General features: G+C 35.4%; 3 protein-coding genes across 3 annotated transcripts; all 3 read left to right on the top strand.

Annotated features, from left to right (window-relative positions):
- The first annotated feature begins 5,052 nt into the window (after positions 1-5,052).
- Positions 5,053-9,707, top strand: LOC113743049 (glutamate decarboxylase). Its single transcript, XM_027271114.2, has 6 exons — positions 5,053-5,394; positions 5,542-5,746; positions 7,064-7,264; positions 7,889-8,357; positions 8,586-8,638; positions 9,007-9,707. Exons 1-6 carry the CDS (start codon positions 5,309-5,311, stop codon positions 9,523-9,525), a joined length of 1,533 nt encoding a protein of 510 aa, XP_027126915.1. The 5' UTR covers positions 5,053-5,308; the 3' UTR covers positions 9,526-9,707.
- An 878-nt stretch (positions 9,708-10,585) lies between these two features.
- On the top strand, positions 10,586-16,297 carry LOC113741829 (DNA polymerase epsilon subunit B). The gene is made up of 13 exons (XM_027269471.2): positions 10,586-10,947; positions 11,056-11,242; positions 11,858-12,011; positions 12,126-12,257; positions 12,770-12,847; positions 13,732-13,836; positions 13,918-13,998; positions 14,118-14,248; positions 14,344-14,438; positions 14,522-14,621; positions 14,801-14,915; positions 15,113-15,223; positions 15,957-16,297. Exons 1-13 carry the CDS (start codon positions 10,785-10,787, stop codon positions 16,095-16,097), a joined length of 1,593 nt encoding a protein of 530 aa, XP_027125272.1. The 5' UTR covers positions 10,586-10,784; the 3' UTR covers positions 16,098-16,297.
- Positions 16,298-23,538: 7,241 nt separating this feature from the next.
- LOC113741528 (transcription factor MYB54-like) lies at positions 23,539-26,136 on the top strand. Its single transcript, XM_027269059.2, has 3 exons — positions 23,539-24,212; positions 25,054-25,509; positions 25,602-26,136. The coding sequence occupies exons 1-3, from the start codon at positions 24,098-24,100 to the stop codon at positions 25,847-25,849; spliced, it is 819 nt and encodes a 272-aa protein (XP_027124860.1). The 5' UTR covers positions 23,539-24,097; the 3' UTR covers positions 25,850-26,136.
- The last annotated feature ends 1,437 nt before the right edge of the window (positions 26,137-27,573 follow it).

The following is a 27,573-nucleotide window of genomic DNA, read 5'->3' as shown; positions in this document are numbered from 1 at the left end:
CCCTTTTCACCTCATGTAACCGAAAGTGGAGCTGAGTCGATTGCCTATTGTTATTGGTGGCCATAATTGGTAGGGCTGTCAACGGGCCGGGTCCGGGCCGGAATTCATTATTCCGGACCCGGACCCGAATTACTATGCCGGATCCGGATCCGACCCGTTTACCCGACGGGTCTTTTATCCTATGTTCCGGATCCGGATCCGGCGGGTCCGGATCCGGATCCGGGTCTACCCGAACAAATTTACCAAAATTTATAATTTCTAATAAAAATGAGAAAAAAATATATTTGTAAACTAATTTCTAACTAATGCAAAGAAAAAACCAAATAAGAAAAGAAATCAAATTAACTTTATTAAAATACATCACCCTAATCAAATTATATTGATAAATATATATTTTTTAAATTATTAATTCATTTATATCCGGATCCGGGTCTAATACGGGTCGGAATACTATATTCCGTATCCGACCCGTTTTTTTGTTTGACAAAACGGATCCGGATCCGGATCCGGGAAACGGAATTAAATCCCTACCCATACCCGCAATAATTTCACGGATCCGGTCCGGATCCGGGTCTAGACCCGACCCGTTGACAGGCCTAATAATTGGAGTACTAATTAGGGCTTTCACTACTCAATCTTGAGTTTGATCTCAATCCCGGTCTAATTTTAGTTTAGTTTACTTGATCACTTGAGTTTGTATCTAACTTTTTTTTTAAGATGATAACTGTTGTATAACCTATTCTATTCTATACTAAGGGGAGGAAGGTGATCTAAAGATAATCTGAAGGGGATCTAATCACCATCGGACCAAAACGAGTGCATTACACATCCGCGTGAATGTTTTAAACAAAAACACCTTTAATGTGGCAATTGAGTTTGAATCTAACTCAATGTTATAAATATTTAAAATTCGATTAAGTTTACCAAATTTTCTACTCTTACATATAAGGTATGAGTTCAAATTCGAATTCAAACTCAAACTACTCAAATTCAAAGGAGCTCAATTAATGCGAGATCAAACTCAAACTCGAATTTTGACCAAATGAACTTGCAAATGATTCAGTTGAATTCGAATTCAAACTCAAACTACTCAAATCCAAAGGAGCTCAATTAATGTGAGATCAAACTCAAATTCGAATTTTGACCAAACGAACTTGCAAATGATTCAGTTGAATTCAATTCGTTTGCGTCCTACAATTAATAGAAACAAATGGAGCCATAGTGTGAGCAGGACTCCCTATGTTTCCATTTACATTACAAAAGTTATATGCAATTCGTTTATGATATATGACATTTATCTAAAATTTGGGGAGTTCCTAAATTATTGTCGTTGTTTACTTTTGAATTTTTATTTAAATTTTGTTTTTGAACGGCCCTTGAACAATTAAAATTGCACACTTTAAGGACTTTCAATAATTTTAAGCATAAATTTGGCCGAATTTAAAGGATATTTTTGTACATTCATAATTGAACCTTCGGATCAGCATCAGAAACCCTCAAGATAAGTAACCCTTCAAATTCTTAAGAACACCATTAGATTTTTCTTCACAAATCCTGTAAAAAAAAAAATCGGAAGGGTTACTTCTTTTTTTCTTTTTTTTTGCCGGACACAATAAACCTACATTTATTTTATACTATGCGGAGGAGGGACATGAAAAGATCTAAGGGGAAATCGAAAGGGTTACCTCTCTTGAAGGTTCCTGATGCTAGTTCCGAAAGTTTAATTATAAATGGATAAAAATGCCCTTTAAATTAGGCCAAATTTATACCTAAATTCACCGCAGGTCCTTAAAGTGTGCAGTTTTTATTGTTCAAGGACCAATCAAAAACAAAATTTAGATGAGAAATCAAAAATAGATAACAACAATAGTTTAGAGACTCACGGATCTTTTACCCTTTAAAATATTCCACACCAATCTAGAACGGGTCCTGCCCCTCATCCTTCTTGCAGGTGCGAGGAAAGATAATCTTTAGCAGGGCTGCAACTTGCAAGAAATTGAGCCCAACTGAACCCCTAGAACTTAAAAAGTCAGTTAATATGAGCTACAGACTCGATTATCAAGAAGGTAATAATCATTGTTACCATAAAGAAAAACAGATTGAGCATATAATAGAGTTGAAGTTCGACTTAAGACGCTTATAAAAGCTCAAACGCTATTCATTCGTTCATTTATATTCTCCAGGTGAAAAGGTTGATATCTTTCAAGACATTTCTTTGCATGTTTAACTCAAACCCTTATCGAGTCTTGTTCGCAATCTTTTAGATCGAATACACGACAAATTTTTTGTTCCAGCTCAAAAGGTCAGTCCTTTAAAGCTAATCTCATTTTGAGCAACAAATACTACCACCTTGCCATCTTTTCTTCAATTTGGATAAGGTAAGATACAGCTTTTTTCGGTGGAGTTGTTGGATACAGCATCATAAGACATCATAAAAAATAGTTGTAATCTACATCAAGAGGTAACACTTTTTTCGACACCTAATCTTGGAACTATGGAAGTCAAAACACACAGGTGTTGTCCCAGAAATTAATTTAAAGAACTAAGGAAGTCAAAACATACAGGTGTTGTCCCCGAAATTAATTTAAGCTATATATATATTGCTGTGTGTGTGGTGGCTTGCTGTGTTTGGACAGCTATTATCCATCGAAAAATTATTACGTTTTTCGTAAATACATTTCTTTATTACTTTTTTATCTTACATGCATCAAGTCGTTACAGTAATTTTTCTACAAAAAATCCAGAAAAATGCAATCCAAACACATCTGATTAGTACTTCATGTTCTCTAAACCTCTTCTGATTAAACTATAAAATAAATAAATAAATAAATTTCCCTCCGTCTTTGTTGGATTCCGGGACTTTTATTTTATTTTTTTTCCGAGATCTTTATTCTCCCGAGACCTCAATAGTCTAGACTCCATAGGATTTGATTGCGTCTTATAAATGCAAAAGAAGGAAAGCCAAGCTTATCACCCGGTAACCATCAGCCTTAGGCTGGTGGCCACCACCCTGCCTTTAACTTTGTCTCCCATCAATTTGTCACATTTGTGGTGTTTCAAAAAATTCAGGCGGATGCGTGGTGCATCTGTCTGGTCTGGTGGTGATTCTGTTTCCATCAGTCCCCCATAGGTCAAGTTGGGTCTCCCCGTAATTAGATTAAGATAAAATAGAAGTAGGAATGACGATTAAAAAAAAAAAAAAAAAAAAAAACTCATCACGTGGCTGCAATCAGTGCAGGTTAAGCCCATTCCTTACGTGGCCCATTCCAAGAACGCTGTCTCCTCATTAACTTCACAAAAGAAACAGCCTACTTGCCTGGAGATTCAGGATTGATATTCATGGCCCATGGGACACACTTGTTCAGTTATTCTCAATTTCACTTGGACCAATGCAATTTCTTAAATTATACTCACTAGATTTTTTAATGGACAGATTTGATTTGATTACGTGTGATTAGGGACTTAGAAACACATACGTGTTCATGAAGGTTCTTAATCATTTTATCGAGGTGGCCTATTTTCCTTTGCACAAGAATCAGCTAATCACCAAAAATAAAAGGTTGTATTTCAAGAAAATGAAAACCTTCCAATTCTGAAATTTGTAGCATAAACAACAATATCTGTAAAAAAAAAAAAAAAACTTTAAAATACCCATTTGAATGAACTTTAAGATTGATAGATAACCAATAGTGCGTTTGAATAGGAGATTATTTGAGATAATTTTATTTGATCGATAGATCACCAATAGTGCTGTTACTATCCAAATATACTCTAAGGAAAACAAATATTGAGATCAAAAGATAATCACAGGTATTTCAAACTTCACCATGTTTTGGTGGATTTTAAAATCCTGAAATTTTAATTTAAAACAACACTTTGAATATGTAGAAATCTTTTTTTTTTTTTTTTAGGAAAAAATATGATAGAAATCTTTAGGTAAGAAAAAAAATAACCAGGCCAAATGGCCCAAAAAAAAAGGCAAAAAAAAAAAAGAGGAAATTTCTGCAGTCATGGTGAGGTGAGTGGACGCCTAACTTCGGTTACGTGTCACTATGAACTGCCAGTGCCGGTGTAATATATTACTCCGGTGTCATTCTCAATTTTTAATATGTTACAGCCTTAAGGGCCAGTTTGGCATGATAATAATGGGATTCCGAAAGCTGTATGGTCATGAATCCTGAATGACAAAAATTTCAGGAGCAAAAATGTTCATACATAAATGGCTTTTTTCATGTTGTGCCTTAAAGATACAACATAAACGCACAAAATAAGCCTACCATGAAAATCAAATATTTTATTTTTCATCTCTAAATTTTGACTTTTATAGGTAACTAAATACCGATTCCTGAAAAACTCTACATAAATATTAGGAGCGAAACTTTTTTTCAAAACAAGGCTTCTAATCACCAAGAGATTTTTCAATATTTAAGATTTTTATAACATATGAATAGTCTATGCAATATATATTGCCTAAACAATGGAAGTAAATGTAAACATTTTTTATCATCCTTTGAACTTTCAATTTTACCTTTATAAAAATTAATTTTTACCCTAATCATCTAATCGCATTTTGTCAATATAATAATTACTCATAACCAGTCTAAGTATTATAACTACCAAATTACTATAATCATATTAACCAAAGTACTTTCATGAAAATTTTATATAAATTTTTTGTATGCAACAAACAAAATTTATATGAAATTGATTCATTTTAATTATTCCCTAATTACACATTCATTGGACGTGCCCTTAATACTAATAAAACATTAATTACAAGAGGCGATTGACACATCCCAATTACCTTTTTATTCCTATGTTTTTTTAATATTATTCCTGCGTTAATGGTTTTGGAGGCGATTGACACATTATTGGCAAAGTAATCATTAGACTGTTCTGTTGAAATACTGCTACGATTTCTGCTTTCATGTCAAATCACATACCACTACAAAATTGACTCGAGAAGATGTTATTCTTATCATGTTTGATCTGGCATTGAAATTTTGAGGTGGCATTTAAATTTGGAGGCTTGCCTGTCTTTGGAGGAAATTGCCGATCAAGCATCATATCCGGACAGGAAAGGCTCAGCCAAACGTGGAACAGTTCTGGTTGCACTGATATAAATCTTCTCCAACTCCTCCCCCTCTCCATACATCAGAACCACACAATAATTCAGTAGATGCAATCTTACTGTGATCAATCACCCTTATCTTCCTTAATCTGGATTAGTAGCGGAAAGATTTAAAAGAACCAAGGATATATAACAGAGGAAGAGAAAAGAATCAGAAGCAGCAAGAGAAAAGGAAAAATGGTGATCACAGCAGCCGTAACGGACTCCAAAGAGCAGTTGTACTATACTTTTGCCTCCAGATATGTGCGTGCACCCCTGCCCAGGTGCACTTTTCTTCTCCCTATTGTTTGTTACATCATTTTTCTTTTCTGGGCTCATCATTGATTCACTCAAATATTGCTCGGTGAAGATTCTGTCTGATCTTACAATCGTTTTTGGCATTCTTTGTTCAATTTTGGTTACGGATAAAGGTTCAAGATGCCAGAGAATTCGATGCCAAAGGAAGCAGCATATCAGATTGTGAATGATGAGTTGATGCTGGATGGTAATCCAAGATTGAATCTTGCGTCATTTGTGACCACTTGGATGGAGCCAGAGTGTGATAAACTCATGATGGACTCCATCAACAAGAATTATGTTGACATGGATGAATACCCTGTCACCACTGAACTCCAGGTTCATCTTCATCCATCTTTCTCCTTAGTTTGACTTGTTTTGATCAATCAAAAATGGTTTTGATGCTCTCAACTTGTCTGAGAACCAATATACTGATACTTAAGCAGGCTTTTTTATTAGAGTCGATATCTGTATTTTATACTTTTCATCTAAGTACTGTTTTTGTTTTCCCTATTTGTGAAACTTTTAGGGACTCCTCGAATTCATAGAAGAACAAAAGCGGATTGCTCAATGGAATTTCTGTTTCTTTTGATGTGAATTGCAACATGCCATTGTGTTTTACCGTAATATATGGAGGCCAGTGAATGAGTCCATACAATATCTTCCATTGGACTGTCCCAAGTTGAAAGTCCCCTTCACCCTAGGGTCTACAACAGTGTTTAATAAATACAAACTGTAGGTAGACCTCTTTCGACTAGGGGTACAGGTGATATTCTATAGCTTCCTTGGGGAATAACTCGACCAGTGTTTTCTAATCCCTATCACATCCATGTTCTTTTTTCTGTTGTCAAAAAATCATGTTCCCTTTGGCTTCAGTCAAGAGCTATTTCACCATTGCTTAATCAAACTAAAGCAAATTAGTCTCAAGTTTCCTTTTCCTGAATTCAAGCCTAGGGAATCATGAGAAATTCCCCTTGGATTGGTGACACAAACACCAGAATATATGTTTGGGGTCCCTGCATGTTAGAGTATGTCACACCAATCCAAGGGGCCTCCAGATGAGGACTCTCTAGGTCCCTCATTTTCCACACTATCTGGATTTGGACAGTCAACAATTAGCTTGTGGTTCCATTTTTTCCTACTACTTCACTGCGATTGTTCTTAAACTATCTCTAGGTTCTTATAGATTTTCAGCACAAGACCTCTAGGATTATTCTACATTTATGTGATATTTGTTTTATGAAAGATAGTATAATAATTAGAAATGGAGAATGGACCAGTGTAAAGTAGCATGCTTATTATTCTTATCCTTGACCAAACCTGGAAGAATGTTGCTTGTTCTTTTACCTTGTTTCAATATTTATATTATCTTATGAAATGGAGAGCTTGAAGTATTAGTTGAAGAAACTCTTGCTGCTCTGCTCATTTAGAAGTTACCACAAAGTTTATGTCTTTAATTTGGAAACTGTTTCTCGTGGTTAAGACTATCTCAGTGGAGAAGATTTAGGAGATTTATGAAGACCTCAACATTATATCCACTTGATGACTGGCGCCTAATTTGTTTCCTTATTTGCTGATTTTTGAGTTACTCGACCACTTGTAAAATTTTTATGCTTCTCTCACTTTCCAAGGATTAAAGGATTGCTGATCTTGCAGAATCGGTGTGTCAATATGATAGCTCATCTCTTTAATGCCCCTGTTGGAGATGATGAAACAGCAATTGGTGTGGGCACAGTTGGATCATCGGAGGCAATAATGCTTGCAGGTCTTGCTTTTAAAAGGAAGTGGCAGGCCAAAAGAAAGGCTGAGGGCAAACCTTATGACAAACCTAACATTGTTACTGGGGCAAATGTGCAGGTAATCTAATTAGCTTGCTTGTAGAATTGCTCCTATTGATATAATTAATTTGCTCATTTGTGTAAACAACTGTTTTCTTGGCTATGTAATAATACCATCGTTTTATTGTGAGATGGACTGAGTCTGCATTTCTCTAATCTTGAACAAGCTCGCATTGAAAGGTTAAGTTAATTTTGTGGCTCACATTTGTGCTTGTATCTCTTCATTTTCTTCTTGCATAGAGTCACAAATCGTAGATCTAATATGAGCATAACCACTGAAGCAAGCAATAAGCTTGGAATTAAGAAACTAAATAAATGAGAATAATAATTGTTGTGTATGCATTTCTTCATGCCTGCACAAAGATTAGAATCTTTCATCTCATTAAAAAAAATGTATTGCTATTATTTCCTGAATTAAAAGAATAGCTAACAACAGAGGCGAATGATTTTATCTTCCTGATGTTTTTAATTTGGCGTTTCATGCAAAACATATGATGCTTGATCTGCTCCACTAGAAGACGATGAAAAAATAAATAACAATAGAGGCACAGCACATAAGAAAACACAATAGAAGCACAGGGTATATATTAAGAACCAATGCTTGTTAGCTATCTTCTTTTCTAAAAATATATATGCTGGGTAGGTTTGCTGGGAGAAATTTGCAAGGTACTTTGAAGTTGAATTGAAGGAGGTGAAATTAAAGGAAGGATACTATGTGATGGATCCTAAAGAAGCTGTGGAGATGGTGGATGAGAACACTATATGCGTTGCAGCTATTTTGGGATCTACACTTACTGGTGAATTTGAGAATGTTAAGCTCCTTAACGAACTCCTAACCGAGAAAAACAAAGAAACTGGGTGGGACACACCGATCCATGTAGATGCTGCCAGTGGAGGGTTTATTGCTCCGTTCCTTTACCCTGACCTTGAGTGGGATTTCCGTTTACCACTGGTGAAAAGCATCAACGTCAGTGGCCACAAGTATGGCCTTGTATATGCAGGTGTTGGGTGGGTAGTTTGGCGAAGCAAGGAGGATTTGCCAGAAGAGCTTGTGTTTCATATCAACTACCTTGGATCTGATCAACCTACATTTACTCTCAATTTCTCTAAAGGTAACATCTGTGTTTCACATGTTTTATCAGGAAAGAACCAGGTCTTTTCTTCTATCATAATGCATCGAGTATTTATGTAGTTATACTTGGACTAATTTATGACGTATGCATTGGTCTTCTATTAATCAACATGGGGGCATATCAGTCTCCTGATGATAATAGGTTGTTTGTTGCCTATTCTGTTTCCATGTAAAATTTGTATAATTCATTTTTCTTTCATTCTGGCAGGATCCAGCCAAATAATTGCCCAGTACTATCAGTTTATAAGACTTGGCTGTGAGGTAACTTTAGTAATGATATGGCTTGTTTTGAGACATGGAAGATTGTCGTGGAGTGCACTATAAAGAATAATCAAAGTACATTATCTCTGTCACATAATTGCATTGTTTTTCATTCGGAGATTTACGTTTTAACTTTTACGAGTTTATCATAAGTTGTGCTCGAGTATCTGTTGGTGGTTCGCATCCTATTTCCTACCAAATGAGTGTGTATGTTCCATCTTTGAAGTGATACCTTTAGTTTCTGCGTGGATATAGCTGATGAGGTAGCGCATGTAATCTGCCTTACATGTCGGTCCACCTTAAGGTAGAAAAACTTCCATTTCAGTTCTCTCACTTTTTATCTTCTTGTTCATTGATACTTCTTTCAGGGCTACAGGAACATCATGGTAAACTGCATGGAGAATGCAAAGGCACTCAAAGAAGGATTAGTAAAGACAGGCCGGTTTGACATTGTCTCGAAAGATGTTGGGGTTCCATTAGTGGCCTTCTCCCTGAAAGACAGCAGCAGATACACAGTTTTCCAAGTAGCAGAATCTTTGAGAAGGTTTGGATGGATCGTTCCAGCCTACACAATGCCTGCAAATGCGGAACACATTGCCGTGCTTCGAGTTGTAATTCGCGAAGACTTCAATTTCAGCCTTGCAGAGAGACTTGTCTCTGATATTGAGAAGGTTCTCAAGGAGTTGGATGCTCTACCACCACGAGTATCAACTAAAATTGATCACAAGGAGTTGGAAGCTCTACCACCGCGAGTATCAACTAAAATTGATCATGTAACCGCTGTTGCAAATGAAACTGAAGGAATTAAGCCTGATAATCATCACTTAAGAGAAATAGCCAGCTACTGGAGGAGGATATCAAACAAGAAAACCAGTGGAGTCTGCTAGTGCACTCGGATGATCTTTCTCTGCCAAACTTTTCGTCTTTTATGTGTGCTTTTTGCTGTTTGTGTTTGACTGATTATGCGGCCTATCTTCTGAGTATGAATACTTTTTCTCTGGACATGAGAAGAATTGCTATGTATAAATTTCTTATCATTATGTATCTGTTTCTATCATCAACTTTTTGACTTGCCTGTGTGCTTATAGTTTGAGGTTTCAACTTTAGCTCTAGCCATCATTTATCAGAGCAATACTTGACAAATATTAACCTCTATGTATATATAGATATGAATTAATATTCTATATACTGACAGTGTATAGTAACAATTGCTTTCTATCTTTTGTGATGCTAATAAAATTCTAATGCATAATTCAAAATTTAAATGCAAATTCTTGTTCTAATTGCCATATTTACACCGAGGTAAAACACATATGATGCCTGATTTTCATCCTTTATGGAGTTGGAAGATGACAACTATTTAGTCACTACTCTCTTAAACCTTCCAATTATCTTATAAACTACTTAACGAGGGTTGTCATTATATGAAACATTGATAATTACAGTAGACCGACCAAACTTACAGCACTACTCATAGTAGCACCAAAACTTGGGTAAATTATCTTAGGAGTCCATAAGTTTTTGCAAAAGTTTATATTTGGTACTTAAACTATCAAATCTTTATATGAAATGCTTAGACGTTATTTAATCAATCAACTTCTTTCTGTTGATGTAAAGTGAAAAAGCAAAAACAAACTATTATCTAGGGACTTTTGTTACTGGCTTAACAAAATTTTTAAAAAAAATTCAGTAGCACATTCATATCCTCTAATGAACAAATAAAAATATCAAATTATTCAGATTTTTTTAATAAGGAATTGGTCTATGATAGTGTGATCATTGTTGATCACACGCGTACTTTAATGCAAATATATATTGCTTGAAACAAAAAAATATTCTTGTATAAACAATTTGAATATGAGTAAGTGGTAAGTAGTATAAAGTGTAGACCGTAAAGTAAGGGGATGCATTGATGATGGGATAGAAACTATAGGGGGTAATGTGCAAATGAGGCATAGAATTTGCATTCCCGCCATTTTCCCTCCCCGGCGGACCCAATATCTAAATCCAGGGTTTCATCTCTCCCTCCGTCATTCACACGCAGTCACACACTGATAATAGAGTGGCAATCCTCCATTTCCATCTCAGAACAAATCCAGAAACATTTCACTGAAAATCCAGAAAGAATTTGCAAAAAGACAATATAATGAGCACCGTATTGAAAAGCAAAGTGCAGAGAAAATTTAAGATGAGAGGCTACACAATAAAATTGGAAGCCCTAGCTGAAATCCTCTCCTTTGTCAACCGCTTCCCCGATGCCGAAGACGACGCCATTGACCTCCTCCTCGATGAGCTCCACCACCTCTCTCGTAAGTCGCAGGCAGGAAAAAAAAAAGAAATTCTGAATTTCTTGAAGTAATTAATTAGTTGATTAATTGATGAATGTTTATTTAATGTTGGTTTGATGGATTTGGCAGTGAAATCGTCGATTTTGGATAAAGAGGCGGTGAATAAAGTGGTGACCCTTTTACTAGAAGCTGAAGCCGCTGTTGAGGAAAACCCCAACAGTGCTACTCTGGGCGTTGGAGGCTCTGCTCTTCGAGTTATTAATGCTTTCGATATTCCAAAATTTCGTTATGATCCTGTTAAGAAGATTTTCTACGAGTAAGAAAATATATCCTTTTTGGCCGGCGAAAACTTTTTGATTTTTGGTTCTTTCTTTTGGTCAAAATGAATATTTTTTTTGCTTTAAAGAATACTTGAGATAATCTGAATGCAGCAGAGAGTAGATTGGGTGAAACAATGAAAAATGCCCTTTTCTGGAGCAATTCTGGACATTTTTTTTTGGCCGGAGTTTAAATCCTGCCTTTTATTATGTTTATGTTTGATGATTTCATGTTGAGTTATTGATGATATATAGATAAGAGATGAGAATTTGATGCAAAATAGATTGTTTAGCTGTTTAAGGGATGGGGCGATCGAAAAAGTTATGGACTGTTCGGCTTATTTGTTTTAGAAAACTAAAAATGTGGATTTTATGTAGTGGTCATGAATTAAAGAAAGATATGTGTAAAGGAGACACTTTCGTATGGTTTAGTTAACATGAGTGCAAGGAGTGAAGTACTGATGGAAAACTGATGATTGATCATTAAAATTTAGTAGGACAAGAAGAACTTTGAGGGAATCAATTAATTGTCATTCAATTTTATTCACTAAATTGATGAGCCTAATATGCTATTGCTGGTAATAATCTCTCTCTGTTTTTTTTTGGGGTTGTAGACATACAGGCCAAAATCCAATTCATGGCGATGCTTCTGCCAAAGCGGCTCTCTATAGGGATAGGTTTCTCTTGTTGTTCCAGAGACTTTCTCGTGATCCCCATTTTTCTAGGCCAAATTTTGGTTCTGACTTCTCTGACTATGGGAGCTGTGAGGTACATTCTCCTAAATTCTCTTGCATACTGATGCAAACATATGTAAATAGTAGGCCTATTTCTCTCTAATTGAATACTCGAATGCTAAATTCTAATCTTATAAAATGGTGATAGATATCTCCAATTCAATCTTTGGTTGGGCAAATAGGGAGGAGGTGGATCATGGGTTTAATATCTCAGCTAGAAGATGGGCACTTCTACCTGGAAGATCTAAATGCTGCTGTTGAAGTTGACTTATCTAACGCAATATCCTTTATTAATTAAAACAACATTAGTTGCTTGGATACATGGCTGTCATATGGTTGAAAATGGTTTTCTCTTCTGAAATATGCAAATTTTGTACCTTTTTGGTCTTCTGCCAGAGACTGTTCTTTATTATTTTTTTTTATTTTTATTTTTTATGCACCTGTTTATGTCATATATGCCTTTTGATTGCCAGACTTCAGTTAGTGCGGTTTTCTACCATTGGTTGATTTTCATCTCTAATTTTTTTTTTTGGTTTTCCTTATCGAAAAAGTAAACTTCTTGTAAAGTGTTTTTGCTGAATCATTTGATGTGGTGCCATCATTCTGCCTGAACAAGTAATGTTCTTTAAGTTCTTATGCATCTTTTTACGTTCTGGACTGTTAAACCTACTGCAACAGCTAAATAGTCAGCTTTTAGTTCGCTTGTTGCTAGCTGAAATCTTATGATCCTTTTTTGTGCATAAAGCCACAAAAGGTTTCCTAGGATGCTTGTTTTCTTTGACAAAACAGTACAAAATAACTACAGGGTTCTTCTCAGAAAACACGATTGTTTTAGCAGAAGGCGAGATGCTCTTGGATGGTGTTTTTCAGGTTTGCATTTGCTTTGTTTCTTGTTTATGGACTAAAACTCTTTCTGAATTTTGCTTTCCAGACACCATTCCAACCTCATCAATTTTGAGATCTTGCAGACATTGTTGGTATACGATTCAGCATATACTTGTCCTACTGGTCACCTTTTTTTTTCCTCTTTAAGTTCCTGATTAGGACTTTTGGACTTAGGAATATGTTTTCTTCAATTATTCAGTTCTATTGGCTTCCACCAACTAAAAGATAAATGAACGAGTTTCATTGTTCTTTGCTGTTGAATCTGCAGATGACAACTATAGCTCTCTCCTATTGTTCAAGAAGGGGAATGTGTTTCCTTTCTTTGTCATTTTCTTTCTTTTTATGTTTCCTCGAAGGTGGAGAAGGGAAATATATTTGTAGAGTTTTTTTTAAAAAATAATTAGGGTGAGGCATAAGCACACTTGAATTTAATTTTTACATTTTAAAAAGTAAAGTATAACCTAAGGACACAGGATTTTATTCAAAAACAAAAATATACGAGGTTACAAATGAGCTTGAGCAGGAAGCTATGATAGCTTTGAAGTCAGACTTGTTACAGCTGCATATGGTGACTGGATTATGTGTACTAATCAGAAAGGTAGTGGGATTGGGTCCTTGCCAATTGAATACTTGATTAAAGCCCAAAGAAGATCAATAAGATTTAGATTTGAACTTTTGAAGCCTTGCCATAGAACATTGACAACCACTTCGCACTTTAACTGTCTACAAATTTAACGAATGGTTTATAGTTCACTAACTAGCAAATTTGACTTTCGATACTTGTTCTTCATTTTTGTTTAGGGACGGGATTAGGTGTGGCATTGGTTGAATTCCTGATTAGTAGCCTGATTTTCAACTGTGTTTTGCAGGTTAAAACATGTGGATTTCCTCCTTTAGAGGATAGAGAAAAGTCTTTCAGCTATTTTAGTGGTGTGGACTTCTTTGGTGGTGGTATACTTACTAAAGAGGAAACAGTATCCTTTAGATTTGATAATACTTGATAAATAACTGATCATGATTGCTAGATATTTGTATTTCCCTAATTATGGAAACAGCTGAGACTTTCAGAGTTGGAGAGTAGGGCGGTGAATGACATGTTTGTTATACTTTCTGACATTTGGCTGGACAATGAGGAGGTACACGTGCCTTAACTCTTATTAATTGCTGGTCTTAAAAATATCACTGCTATGCACCCCCAAAAAAGATAGGGAAAAAAAGCACTGTTTAACCTGGCTATTCTCTTATCTTAGAGAAGACCATGGCAAATTTGGAGACAGTCCTCGATGGTTACGAGAATGTGGACGTGGTTCCTTCTCTTTTTGTTTTCATGGGAAATTTCTGCTCTCGTCCTTGTAATCTTTCTTTCAATTCTTTCTCAAGTCTCAGGTGGGGGACCAGCTATGGTTTTCTTTAATTTTATTGTTTTAGCTCTTATGAGTACTAGAATGAACCTAAGGATCAAAACACAACCATACTTGCAGGTTGCAGTTTGGAAAGTTAGGGCAAGCGATTGCTACCCACCAAAGACTAATGGAACAAAGTAGATTTCTTTTTATTCCTGGTCCAGATGATGTCGGTAAGTTGAGAAGATAGTCAAAGTATCTCCATCGTTCATCTGTGTAAATTCTGCAAAATGAGACGTTATCTTTGTTTTTCCAGGTCCCTCAACTGTTTTACCTAGATGTCCTTTGCCAAAGTACATAACCGAAGAACTTCAGAAACACATTCCAAATGCAATTTTCTCTACTAATCCTTGCAGGTAAATTTTGAGGATAGGTGCATTTGACAGCTTCCTCCGTGTATTGGCTGCTTGAGTTCATTTTATATATGGGTTTGGATAGCCCCTGCTCCGTATTCCTTAAGATTCAGTCTTTGCTTTCAACTCTGGAATCCACCGGTTACACTGACACGTCTTTTGTCTAAATTGTGTCAATCCAGAATCAAGTTCTATACACAAGAAATTGTATTTTTCCGCCAAGATCTGCTTTATAGGATGCGTAGATCTTGTCTCATGCCCCCTTCAACAGAAGAAACAAGTGATCCTTTTGAGCATGTGAGTGTACTTATCATAACATACTGTAGGTTGTTGTGGAGTGTACTCAATAACTCAACTCCTTCCATTCTACCGCATTCTGCACGCGGGCTGTTTTCGTTCAAGTGGGAGTGCAAACATCCTGGCCATATTCCTGGCTGATATAGTTGTACCTTGAATCTCAGTATTCTCCATTTATTATTATTATTTTTTGGCAGCTTGTGGCTACAATCACACATCAAAGTCACCTTTGTCCCCTACCTCTGAGTGTACAACCAATTATCTGGAATTATGATCACAGTCTACATCTCTATCCTACCCCACATACGGTATGCTGATTCTTTTATCTTGACTTTTATATAGATTACCATCTGGTTTCTTTGCCAAGTCAATTTGATAAGAAGCGTTTTAGCTTTTACCTTATGAATACTAAATGAGACTGCCTATGTTTCAAGAATTCTATTCATGGTTGACGGTGAAGCTTGACTGAAAACCTTTGATATTGTTAGAGACAGAATGTCTCGCCAACCAAAACCTGCATGTGATTGTTATCTGTGCAGATGCAATATACATTGTAGATTCTGTTTGGGAAAGGCTTAGCTTCTCGAGCACAAACATTGCATATTCTTATTGAGATTTCAATAGTTATTGTTTATATGTAAAACATGTACGAACACTCCCACAGATATACTAACTTCTCTATGTTTGGAGTCATGTAAATCTCTCGTGTCTTTGTGAAAGACATCTTCTGGAATATTGGAACATTTAAGTATTTTCATTGAGCTTACCTTTCCTCTCTACTCATCCTGATCTAGTTGCATTCACTGGCCTTTTCGGACTTGGTTATGGCGGGAGCCTTTGCTGGCTTGCCTTAATAACAAAGCTTCCAACTTATTTTGATATTACTACAGAGATGTGAATCTGAGTTTATTAGAACTGTGCCAAGTGTCTTTTTGATGTTTCAACAAATTGCTGACAATGAGTGTGAAAATATTCCGGTCGCGTATTTTGTATCATTGCGAACTTTACAGTTCTGATTTCATTGATCGCATTCTGTAACAGATAGTCTTGGGAGACAGAAGTGAGCAAAAGGCTTTCAAGTACACAGGAATCACATGCTTTAATCCTGGTTCTTTCTCTAATGATAACACCTTTGTCGCCTATCGGCCCTGCACTCGTGAAGTTGAACTGTCAGCTTTGTAAACGTCAACTTTTTTGGCCAACAACAGGGCGTGTTGAGACATCATCCTGTTGATTTTTTATTTGGTGAAGGATCCGCTTCATTTTAGAAGTCTTTCAAGGTCTGTATGTTGTAATCTGTAGGATAATTTTCATGTAAAGTTGTAATTGATGACCCTTGATTTTAGTTCAATTAATTGCAATCAAATCAGGGTGTAACCAAATATTTCGTGATGGAGAAGTGGGCTAAATGGGGTAGGAAAGGATCGGTTCCATGTCGGAAAGCAAGGTGTTTGACTTTGAGAGATGGTCAATGGAATGAGAGCAGGGGCATCTTAGACAGACTGTTTATGCGAGGACGCGGCCTTCAGGTGGAGGGGGTTGGTTGCTAGGTGGGAAGAGAGAAAAGTAGCAAATAGAGAGTGATTTCTAATGGCGCCACAAATATCCTGGTAAGGATATAAAAGTGCGAACGAGGAAATCGACAGAGTGAATTTGGTCCTTTATTGGCACCGTGATTGTGTGGGCAGCATCGTAATTTCACGTCAATGATCAATTCCATGTAGCGGATGCTGGTCAGCATTAATTTATAGTGCTGTTTATGTCTTTTAATCTATTTCTTTTTAAATTTATGCGGTTAGTGTTGACTTCTAACATTAAGTACACTTAATATCAATTAGTTACTTATTTGCTCATAAATTTAATATAAAAAACTATCATTGACCTTTACTGTTAAATTATTTGTTCATAAATTGAATGTCGCGTCAATTACTCACTATGAAGTAAATATTCATAGTGCATGAATATGAATATATGTGAATATTCCATATCTGAGTCCAATGTTCTCTTGAGTTGTTGGTAAGGATTCAACCTTGCCTCTTATTATATTTGTCACTTAATTGTGGCTGTCACCTTTGGATGCCTTTTTCTGACAGGTTTTTCGTTGATTATATTTCCTCTTCCCTTAAATCAGGTTAGAATAAGTTATACAATTGTTATCGATGCGGCAAAAAAAAAAAAAAAAGAATATTCCATATTTGAGTCTAAATCCGAGCATGCTGGCGCCTCAGGCGAGGCACAAATCCACTAGCATCATATTATGTTGGGTTCGAGTATTTACACGAAAAGGTTTGACATTGATTCATATCAAAACAATCACGTCTTCTCATTGATTCATATAAAAAAACCACGCTTTCAGAACCTAACTTAACTGCAGTTCTTTTGATTTCGATGTGGTAAGTAATTTTCAAAGATGACCCTTCTTCTTCTGTGCGTCCTTGGTTAACGATGGACACAGAGGGGGCCCCGCCCCCCAAAACTTTCCAAAAACTTCCCATAGAATTTTAACTTTAATTAGAACTCTATCACTTTGCCCCCAGGTCGTTAGCTGCATTGATCAGTTTCTTTAATTACTCATTCATAAGTATTCCACAATAACTCTACTTTCCGTGTGTTAAAAGCAACTTACAATTGCTTGTAATTTGCCATTGCTACAACTTTAATCTTAATAAGTTAAGTTTCAAATATAACCTTAAGTAAACACTAATTTCTCTCTTTATGTAAGTTCATAATATAAACAAACTCTTAATCTCTTTTTATGGATTTCTTTTTGGATTAATTTTATATACACTGTTAGTGCATACACTATCACCATTAAATATATGACACATGTGCAAAATTTAATTTTGAAATTCAAAATTTGTTTATATATCATCCGTCCAATCCTAATAGTGCATACACTGACAGTGTATATTATGAATTTTTCTAATGAATGCCCCATTAAGGGGTACTTTTAGACACGTGATTCAACCTAAATTACTACAGTATATAAATACATATATTCACATTTATTGCACCCCTGAATTGTGACATTCTATACTCGAATTAAAAAAGAACCATACAAGTAAAAACATCTAACTCATCTCAAATATTCAATTTTCCTAAAGACAAGTCTTATTTTCAAGTTTTGCTTTATATGATGTCTTTTATTATTAAAAAATTATTAATTAGTTAATTAATTGGATATTTACTTTTAGTGTGCTTCATTTGTTACGTTTTTTTTTTTTTTTGGTTATTCCCTGCTCGACTGTTCGTCCCCCTAACTTAAAAATTCTGCATCCGTCACTGTCCTTGATCGAAACAGTTTCCCTTAAGTCGAGACTTTGAGACCAAAATGTTTCATGAGCATAGGAGAAAAACCAAACGAAAAAATCCTGAAGGAAATAATCTATCTTGTATTGTAGCATTGGCTGAGTGAAAAACAACATCACCTGGTTTGGCCTCAGAGAAACTTGCGCACTTCACTTTGACGTTCGGCACACTCTTTCCAATGCAAAACCAGTCTGAGCTTGAAAATTTTGGGACTCCTCACTAGATTTCCTCATCCGGGGTTATTGGACAAGGGCAGCAATAACACAAAATTCACCTTAAGAAAACAAGAAGCGCTTAACTTTAGTAAAATCAGATGTTGCTGCTCATTAAGAAGAAGAACTCACATACACGATCAAATCAAAGGGTTTCTTTTTCAGACTCGATATCCTGTTAAGAAACATAAAATTATGTTCAACTGCACATTGGACTCAAAACTTGTTAAATTCTATCTGCACTTTAGGACAATTCTTCTACTGTGTGCAGAAGTATCATAATCAGCTTCCTGGATATATGGCATGAGTTGTGGCAAGCAATAGACCACTTCAAACCCTAGCACGGAATTCCAAGATTGAAAAGTAGAAGCTATTTCTGTTAGTGGACTTTCTTTGGTGACTGTCACAATCGATAGTCTTGCGTAGTGTTAAAGAATCGTTAGGTTTCCTATATGCATTTAGCTGAGGTGTGATACTTATGAGGGAATTGTGCCCAATCAATCAAATCTAATGCCGACAATGTGTAACAGTCCTTTTGGACTTGGTGAAATTGTTACCCTGATATCAATCTACACTTGAGCCGAAAGAAATGGACTTTAGTGCCTCTGTTCTCAGTGCTATCAATTTTGATTGTAACTACTACTTGTGCCATTGGTCAAAATTAAGTTTTTCATCATTCAACTTTTGAGGTTTGCATTAGTATTAGTTTGAATTTTATGAGATGACATCTTGCTAAGTGCTTGGAAACTTTGATTATCTCCATCATATGTGTGATGGTTTTCTCTTTAACCTCGAATTTGACAAGAATGCTTTTACGAAGCATATCTTGCCTACCATGTTTAGTCAACAAAGCTTATTATGTGCGACTTCTACTCCCAATCCACAAGGAAAAAAAAGGGAGGGTCATTTTCTACATAAAACATATGGAAAAGGCATCTATGATCTAATATAATAAGACAAAGGTGTTAGATGCCATCAAGGGCTGTATAAATATCGATGTAAAGTGTAAACAAATGTATTTATGTCAATAATGACGCTAACATCTTTATCCTCTACCTAATGTCCACAATCTTAAAAGTAAGTTACACTCCAAGGACATTGTATTTCTATGCTAGTGTCTTGTTTTGTTAGCCTCCAATTCTTTGCGGTAGATCAATTTTGAATATCCTTGTATCGTGCAAGAATTTAATGAAATGACACGGAGCATGAAATTAGAATGTACACAGTTGTAATTGATGGTATTTTGACCAAAACCAACAAGTTTCTAACAAAGCAGAATTGGTCTAATTGGCAGTATCATTAGGTCAGGTTGGTGTATATATTAAGGTTAGGTGTACATCTAAGTTGATCCTAGGAAAGCCTAAGTCCGTAATTCTCAGATGGTTAGGCTGTTAGCTTTCAGCAGTTTTGCAGTTGAGAAGTTCAGAAGACTTCTCGTCTCAGAAACCTTAAAACCAGATTTTGGCAAACATTAGTCAAATCAGATATACTGACAAACACTTCTAACAATCATCAAACAAGCTTATGTCCACCAAAGTCCAATCTAATGAACTAATTAGACATTATTGAAGAACCAAGCTAACCCTATCCAAGGCATTTAATTATCTCAAGTGTTTCGGATACCACTATGACTTTTCCTATCTTGGTTTCAATCACCTGGAGTTTAGCAGGTTTTTGCCATATCTTAGGAGGTTACAGATGCTCGTAACCCCAGTATTGTGCCTAATTAAAGGAGCTGGCCTGTTGTCAGTTGTCACCAGGAAGATTAGTAGTGGAATAAAAATCAGAGAAGTAGGCTTTGTGGTTAAGTTGGAGAATCCTTATCATGTCCATGAAGGAATCCAACCCATCAGCTAAATTTGGAATATGCAGAAAGAGTGAGGAGTTGCTATGCAACCAGCGATCCACGTTATATGAACTTCCGATTCCATGACAGAAGAAGTTCCTAGTTCTACTTCAATTCTTTCCTTGATCGCAAATCCTATATATATATATATGTATATTCAAACAATGGCAAAGAATAACGTATTAACGTCTCCTCTGTTTGTGTGTGTGTTTTGGAAGCAATCAAACAGTTAATATTTCTGGTTGGTACAGGAAAATTAGCTGATGATCGGAAGAGAATTAGGTAAAGCTGTTGAGCAGTCATCCAAAACTGCATGCGTACATGAAATGCTGCGAATGATCTACATACCTTAAGAGCCATTGGTTTTAGGCTGCTATGCCAAAAAAACAAACTCGCGTGCATTTGTAATATATTCTATGAAAGTAAGAGAACAGAATATTTGGCTTTTAATGTCAGTTTTCACTGAAAAAATGCCATTAATTATGTTTAAGATGTTGAATAGTCAGACCAAAATTACTAACAACGAGGGATGGGGGAAGAAATGGAGAGAAGGTTTGTTAGTTGAAGAAAATGGCTAAGGTTAGTAGTGACAGTTACCAGTATCATGAGGTGCAGTTGTCTGGTTTGTACAAATGGTGGGTGAAAAATGAAGAAGGCTTTGGGTATCCCTTTTTAAACAAGCAAACAGTTTATCTGAGGAAGTTTAGGGGAAATGGTAGGCCAACAGTCAACAGAGAAGTCTATTTTTTACTGTCTAAATGTTGGAAAAGTCTGCAGGAGTTCTCTTAGGTATGCAGTATTTGGATGTTAGATTGCAGTTGAATTTCTTCATTGTATAGTCTATGACAAGTCAACTGTCAATGACAGAAGATATGTTCGTTATGTTTGATCCAAAAAATAAATAATCAATAATTCAATGGTATATTTTCTTTTTCTCTTTTTGCTTGTTTAAATTTGTAGTGGGGAAGTAACAAACAAATATTTGTATAATAAATATAGATGTAGTCCAGCACCTAACAATTTTCTATCCTGTCATTAAATGAGGGATTTGATTCTCAACATCTTCATTCTCCTTTTGCTGTCCCCCTCTCCTTCTTATTTAAGAGAAGGGGGGGGGGGGGTTGGGAATATCAGAATCATAGATAATTATGTACTATTCCAATGAAAAATAAGTTAAAGTGAAAAAGTTACCCTCCAAATAGGTTAATAGGACAAAGATATTTGTGAAATGAAGTTTCTCAAAGGAATAGTGAGCAGTTTCTGTGGTAACCCAATTGTGAAATGAATTGGCTAAATTTAAAATGTTCTGATGGAGCACTTGGAAGAAAAAGTTCATTACAACAATCATACAAATTATTTGGTGTTGAATGTTCTTAATCAACCATTTATTTTGCTCCATTATTAAACTGAAAGGTTACAGTGTCTAGTATTAAATATTATACGTATATCTACCAGTAATTCAAATATTCTAAACATATTAATCAAATTGTAACATTGTGAAATTGCCTTTTTCTTGTTTCTTGTTTCTTTTTCTTTTTTTTTTGGATAGAAAACTGCATTTCCATTACTCCAATTGGGACATTTCCCTGAAAATTGCCTCTGTTGATCCATCCCCATTTTTTAAATCAATTTCGAGAATAGTGTACCCAAATATCCATTTCCGTGAACATCAAAGTTCATCCATCTAATTCATGAAATATCATCTTGTTATATTAATCATCTCCTCAGGTCCTACCAAATTGATCTCACACTGTGGACCATCCTCTTTTCTATTTTCTTCATGCTGTTGCTATTATCTCCTAGACACTAGAAATCAAATATAAACATAACTATTTTGTTTCTGTCCTAAAGCTTCAAACTTATCAAGTTTTACATGGACGAGGAGTCTTACAATCTCGAACAATTATTAGTGGTTCTACCAAGAAAACAAAGAGAAAAGAAAATTGCCTATATATGTATGATTCAGCATCTATTGTATAACTTTTGCAGGAAGCCAAAATATTTATACAACAAATAGGTTATATTGAAATATAGTTCTAATTAAACATGTCTATCTTGGACTTAATGCAAATTAAACGCAGATGCATGTGATTTTTCCATAGAAAACTCTGTGCAGCAAGAAACATTTTAATTGAGAGTTCTGGCTAGCTAATGTAGTTTAATTAAAGTGGCATTAATTACTCTTTGCTTTGAGTAATTATTGTTGCCTTTTCACAATAATTATCTAAATTGGTGCAAAGTTTGGTCCAGGTTGTTAACAAGCCAACCATGTAGAAGTTACGTTGTTGATCTATGTTTCCAAGTTCCTAAGCAAAAATTTTTGTTTTGTATGGATCATGCAACTTGGGAGCAAAAAGGTGTAATAATGGAGACTTCAATTTATACAAATGCATGTTGGGACATGCATCAAATAGTAAATGATGCTCGATCAAACATCAACTAAAAAAACCTAAAAACGAAAGATTTGATGTTTGCTTATCATGAAAACAATATAACGTACTGTTAAATGATGAAAGAAATAATTAAAGGATCTCTTAATCTACTAGTTTCCACGTGCAGTTCTGAGATTGTAAGCCAATTTTGTTAATTAGTTAGGTCTAGAAAGGTGATGAGGACCTAAAACACCATTAATTCCTATCAAAATGGTCTAACTAGCATATCAACCTTTCCTTCAACTATAAAAGTACACATCAATAATAATAAATTAATCCAGCACAAAAAAAAAAATACTTTTGTCCCACCTGATATATGTGACAAAGGAAGAAATTAACAAACTCCAATCCATATTTGGGGTTCAAGGTTTGGTTAGGCTTACGGTTTAGGTTGGAAATTTTCCCAAATGTGGTCAACAGCCATTGAACCATACATAAATTAACCTGGTAGGCATTTAAGTTGTTAGAACTTAGAACAAGAAAGAAGGAAATTCTTTGTACAGTATACAGATGTTGCATGTAAAATTTTAACCCTTTTTCCCTTTTTTTTTTTTTGTGGGGGGGGGGGGGGGGGGTGTTGGGGTAATATAATATAATAGACAAGTTAGTATAACGTTGCATGTACGGTTAGAAAGAAAAGAAAATTCTCTCCTGCTAGGTGGGTTACAAGTAGAAGTTGTAGGTTAGAATTTTGGAAGGACGTTGAAAGAAGAACCAAAATCACCCCACCAAGCAACCCTCTCATATGTATCTTTCATTTTCTCTCCCCATATATACTACGACTACTACAGTTTTAGAAGGTGAGAGGCATATATAGAGGAATATGAATATAGTTATAGTTCAAGGGTGAGTTTTAATTAGTTAGCCTAGACGTTGCATCAATCGCTGGTGAAGGTCTGTCCAAACCTTCCCACTCTCTAACGGAAAACACTTCTCATCTTCCCCTTATTTATATTCTTCTGTTGGGATCGGCTTTTTTTCCCCTTACACTATTTCCTCTCTTCTTAAAATCCCTTTTTTTTTTTTTTGGTAGGGGAAAAAGAAACAAACTCTCATAAATTTGTTCAAGAGCATCCTTTAGGCTTTATCCCTTGATCACCGTGTTATCATCCGATTGTTCTCTTTGTGTTGTGTGATTTGTTTTTGTTGTATGTTAGTTTCGGTTTTTTGGGGTGGTGAGGTGGGGAGTTGTTAACTTCAATATTAGTTCATCAACATCAAAAAGAGCAAGAAAGATAGCTAGAAGAAACAAGGATTTTGGAAAGACCTTGATAAAAGCTGGATGGGTGGTTATCTTGCTGTGCTTTCTGGATAAAAATTGGCGGCTTATATATATATATATATACACACACATATACATACTGGTGATAAACAGATAACCAGATGTGTAGCAGGGGCCATTGGAGGCCTGCTGAGGATGAGAAGCTACGAGAGTTGGTGGAAAAATATGGACCTCATAATTGGAACGCCATAGCTGAAAAGCTACAAGGAAGATCAGGTGAGAATCATTTTGTAGCAAGTCAAATTATTTTTCTTCTATTAATTCACTTGTACCATCTTACACCCCTGACATCCCCCAACCTCCCAAAAATGGATGCAAAATTTAGGGCAGTTAACGAAAAAAAAGTAAAGAAGGAAATGAAAAAGTAGAGTTGAACACTGCTGGTAGGCTTCATCTCATGAACAGTGATTAGGGTTTTGACATTCATGAAGAAAGTGTAACAGTAATATGTTGGGCTAAGTGGAAAAGAACAAAAGAGAGAGAGGAAAAAGTTCTTGACAAAGAATCAATCTTTAAGCACGTAATGTATTATTGGATTGTAAATTCATCTACTAATTGTAGGAGTACTATACATTGAATGTTACATTTCACCTTTGATCTGGTGAATGTTCATCTCAACCCCATGCAATATATTCGGCCTCAAGATATCTCTATTTGCTATATTGAATTAGCAAAACCCAAGAAAAAAAAAAAAGAAAGTTGTTCAATTGTGCTTGTCATGGTTTGCAAGTGTCTAAAACCAACTATTAATTTGCTAAGTGTATTTATTTCTAAGGATACATGTTATTTGTGTAGTGGAATTATTTTCTAAGACCTAAAAAAATAAAATAAAATATTATGCATGTCATGTTTACAAGGGTGTAATGTAACATCAACTATAATTTGTGTAGTGGATCTATTTTCTAAATGATAAATACGTCACTTATTCAATATTACATTAAACCAATCATCAACTTACGAGGTCTTTCTGTCATGTAACCTCTTTTGGTTCTAATAAAAGTTAGAATTTATTTGAAAAAAAAAAAAAAAAAACTTACGAGGTGTATTTCTTGATCAGGGAAGAGTTGTAGGTTGAGATGGTTTAATCAGTTAGATCCAAGAATCAATCGAAGCCCCTTCACAGAAGAGGAAGAAGAACTCCTCCTCGCATCTCATCGTATACATGGGAATCGATGGGCAATAATTGCTAGACTTTTCCCTGGTAGAACTGATAATGCAGTGAAGAATCATTGGCATGTTATCATGGCTCGGAGATGCAGAGAGAGGTCAAAAATGTATGCAAAAAGAGCTGCTCAAGCATCAAGAACTGATCAGCAGAAATCTGAGTCGCCAAAGCAAGACATGCAAGCAAGTAGTAATCAGATCAAATGTAGCTTCAGTCCAATACTCTTTGAGAATAATTACTCTCAAAGGCTTCATCAGTACCCTCTAACATTTAGCACTTGTTCTCCATATCTAAAGGAGCTATTGTCTCAAAAACATATTCATGATATGAATATGAGCCGTGATAAAGGTATTCAAGTTGTAAATCCTTTTCCATTATAGGACTTTTTTTCCGTGAATAGACTCGATCATTATTTGGTGATTTTATAAATTCAATTGCAGATAAAAATGAACCAGTGGAGTTTTATGATTTTCTTCAAGTGAATGCTGACTCTAACAGAAGTGAAGTGATAGACAATGTTGCAAGAAAAGAAGACGAGGAAGTGGAACAAGAATCAATACTGGAGCATGATCATCAGACAAAGACTGGTGTGCCGTTCATTGATTTCTTTTCAGCTGGAGGAGATCAGTACTCTGAAATTAGATCAGAGGGATGCAATTATAACCACTCTGAAAAGGTTTATTACTGATGATAATGAGAACACTTACATTTCCAAATTCTAGGTTCTAACCAAACATATTTCCTGCATCCCGATTAATTCCCTGATATATGCATTGCCCGAACAAGATTATCTGCATGCACAAGTTGTAGATAATGAGTTGTACTAGTTAATTATGTACGTGTTCCAGTTTAGTTGAGAGAAAGAATGCAACTGATAGAAGAATTAAATGTTGTTAAAATGATCATAGTGTTAAATCGTGACTTCAATCTGCAGCAATGTACTGAAAGTGTAGCTGAAAAGGTTACCTTTTATTTCATGACTATATTATCCATGAATATTTCATTTCATGAACACGAAGAAATGCGCAACAAGAATGTTATGCTTGATTCATGCATGCAGAGTTTTTGTGGTTTTCAACTTTTGGGAAGATAATTTTTCTTGGTTTAGCATCAGGAAAGGGTTTCTGCCTTGGCTCTTTTCTAATAAATAATAATCGCTGGTTCCTTCTGGAGAACTAATTACGGCTTAGCATTGGAAACTACAGCACTTTTTGTTGCTCCTCTTCTCATGTATTTATATGGATGATGAGAAGCATATTTGGCTACATATATAATATTCTTAATGTTTTTTTTTTTTTTTTTTTGGAACAGAGACTAAAAAACAAATATCGTACAGTTAAAGAAGTGATCACCTAATGGAAAACTTACAATGCAACTACGAAATGCATTCCTTTTGGCTGTTTAAGCACGCATAAAAACTCACTCCTCACCTTATTTTTTTTCCTCTAATTCTTTCCTTAATTAATTTCCTTTTATCCTATGCTTTAGGGTTTTTTTTTGTTTTTAATACTTGTGAAAGGGAGGGGGGGAGGGAAAAAATAGTCTCATTTCCCTTGGACTAGAGAAATTTAAAGGTGTTTACCAGAGGGAAAAAAGAGAAACTTGGAGGTGACTGAGAAAATTTTCATGCTTAAAGTTGCAAGTGATATGATCAAAAGATATAATTCAAGAATTTCATGACAGTCTGGAATAATGGCAGCCTTTGCTCCATCATGATTGGGAGCTTCCAGTTGGAGGTTTTTAATGGAAATCAAGATGTATGATGTGTGTGTGTATATATATATATATATATATAATGGCAATAATCCTAACCTACTAATAATTTACTTAAAGCTGAAAAGGGATAAAACTACTGCTTTTTTCTCCTCGTTCTCTAAGCCTAGTTGTCAATTGTCATGCAGATGCATGCAGATCTTTACAAGAAAGACATTTCATTAATTATAAGCAAGGGTTTTAGTAGAGGTACAGAAATGGTTTGAAGTTTGAAGACATTAAATCAAATCTTCTTTTAAACGAGATCCAAGCAAGACATTATTGTCTAGTGTTATCAAGTTTGCATATCTTGTGGAATAGAAAGTATGAAGAAAGTTAAGAGCATATTCATCCAAAAATAGATGTATGGTGGAAAATTGGGAAATGACTTTTGAGGAATATCAACATAGTCAACTTTCAAGAAAAATCGGCTGATGGACTCTTCTAGAAATCAGCATATTGATTTTACCTCACCATTATGTGAATTCCATAATTATGAAGCTAAGAATACACCTTAATTAATCTAAGATACTTTGAAACTATAAACCCATGATTTTGACAGGACTCATAACCACCCCATATGTGTCTCCCTACAAATGGTCCAGAGGATTAATCACAATGGTGCAAAACTCTCTGACTATTTGGTTTGTCACAGAAGCA

This window comes from Coffea arabica, chromosome 4e, assembly GCF_036785885.1.
Source record: "Coffea arabica cultivar ET-39 chromosome 4e, Coffea Arabica ET-39 HiFi, whole genome shotgun sequence".
Lineage (NCBI taxonomy): Eukaryota > Viridiplantae > Streptophyta > Magnoliopsida > Gentianales > Rubiaceae > Coffea > Coffea arabica.
Note: the sequence above shows the minus strand (reverse complement) of the source record. Positions and strands in the feature narration are given on the sequence as shown.

Excerpts from the sequence above, each read along its gene's own strand:
- LOC113743049 (XM_027271114.2), top strand. The coding sequence starts at position 5,309 with ATGGTGATCACAGCAGCCGTAACGGACTCCAAAGAGCAGTTGTACTAT. Across the intron at positions 5,747-7,063 it reads CTGTCACCACTGAACTCCAG|AATCGGTGTGTCAATATGAT; the intron begins GTTCATCTTCAT and ends CTGATCTTGCAG. Across the intron at positions 8,639-9,006 it reads TTATAAGACTTGGCTGTGAG|GGCTACAGGAACATCATGGT; the intron begins GTAACTTTAGTA and ends TACTTCTTTCAG.
- LOC113741829 (XM_027269471.2), top strand. The coding sequence starts at position 10,785 with ATGAGCACCGTATTGAAAAGCAAAGTGCAGAGAAAATTTAAGATGAGA. Across the intron at positions 12,258-12,769 it reads AAGTTGACTTATCTAACGCA|AAAATAACTACAGGGTTCTT; the intron begins ATATCCTTTATT and ends ACAAAACAGTAC. Across the intron at positions 13,837-13,917 it reads TACTTACTAAAGAGGAAACA|CTGAGACTTTCAGAGTTGGA; the intron begins GTATCCTTTAGA and ends TTATGGAAACAG.
- LOC113741528 (XM_027269059.2), top strand. The coding sequence starts at position 24,098 with ATGTGTAGCAGGGGCCATTGGAGGCCTGCTGAGGATGAGAAGCTACGA. Across the intron at positions 24,213-25,053 it reads AAAGCTACAAGGAAGATCAG|GGAAGAGTTGTAGGTTGAGA; the intron begins GTGAGAATCATT and ends TTTCTTGATCAG. Across the intron at positions 25,510-25,601 it reads GAATATGAGCCGTGATAAAG|ATAAAAATGAACCAGTGGAG; the intron begins GTATTCAAGTTG and ends ATTCAATTGCAG.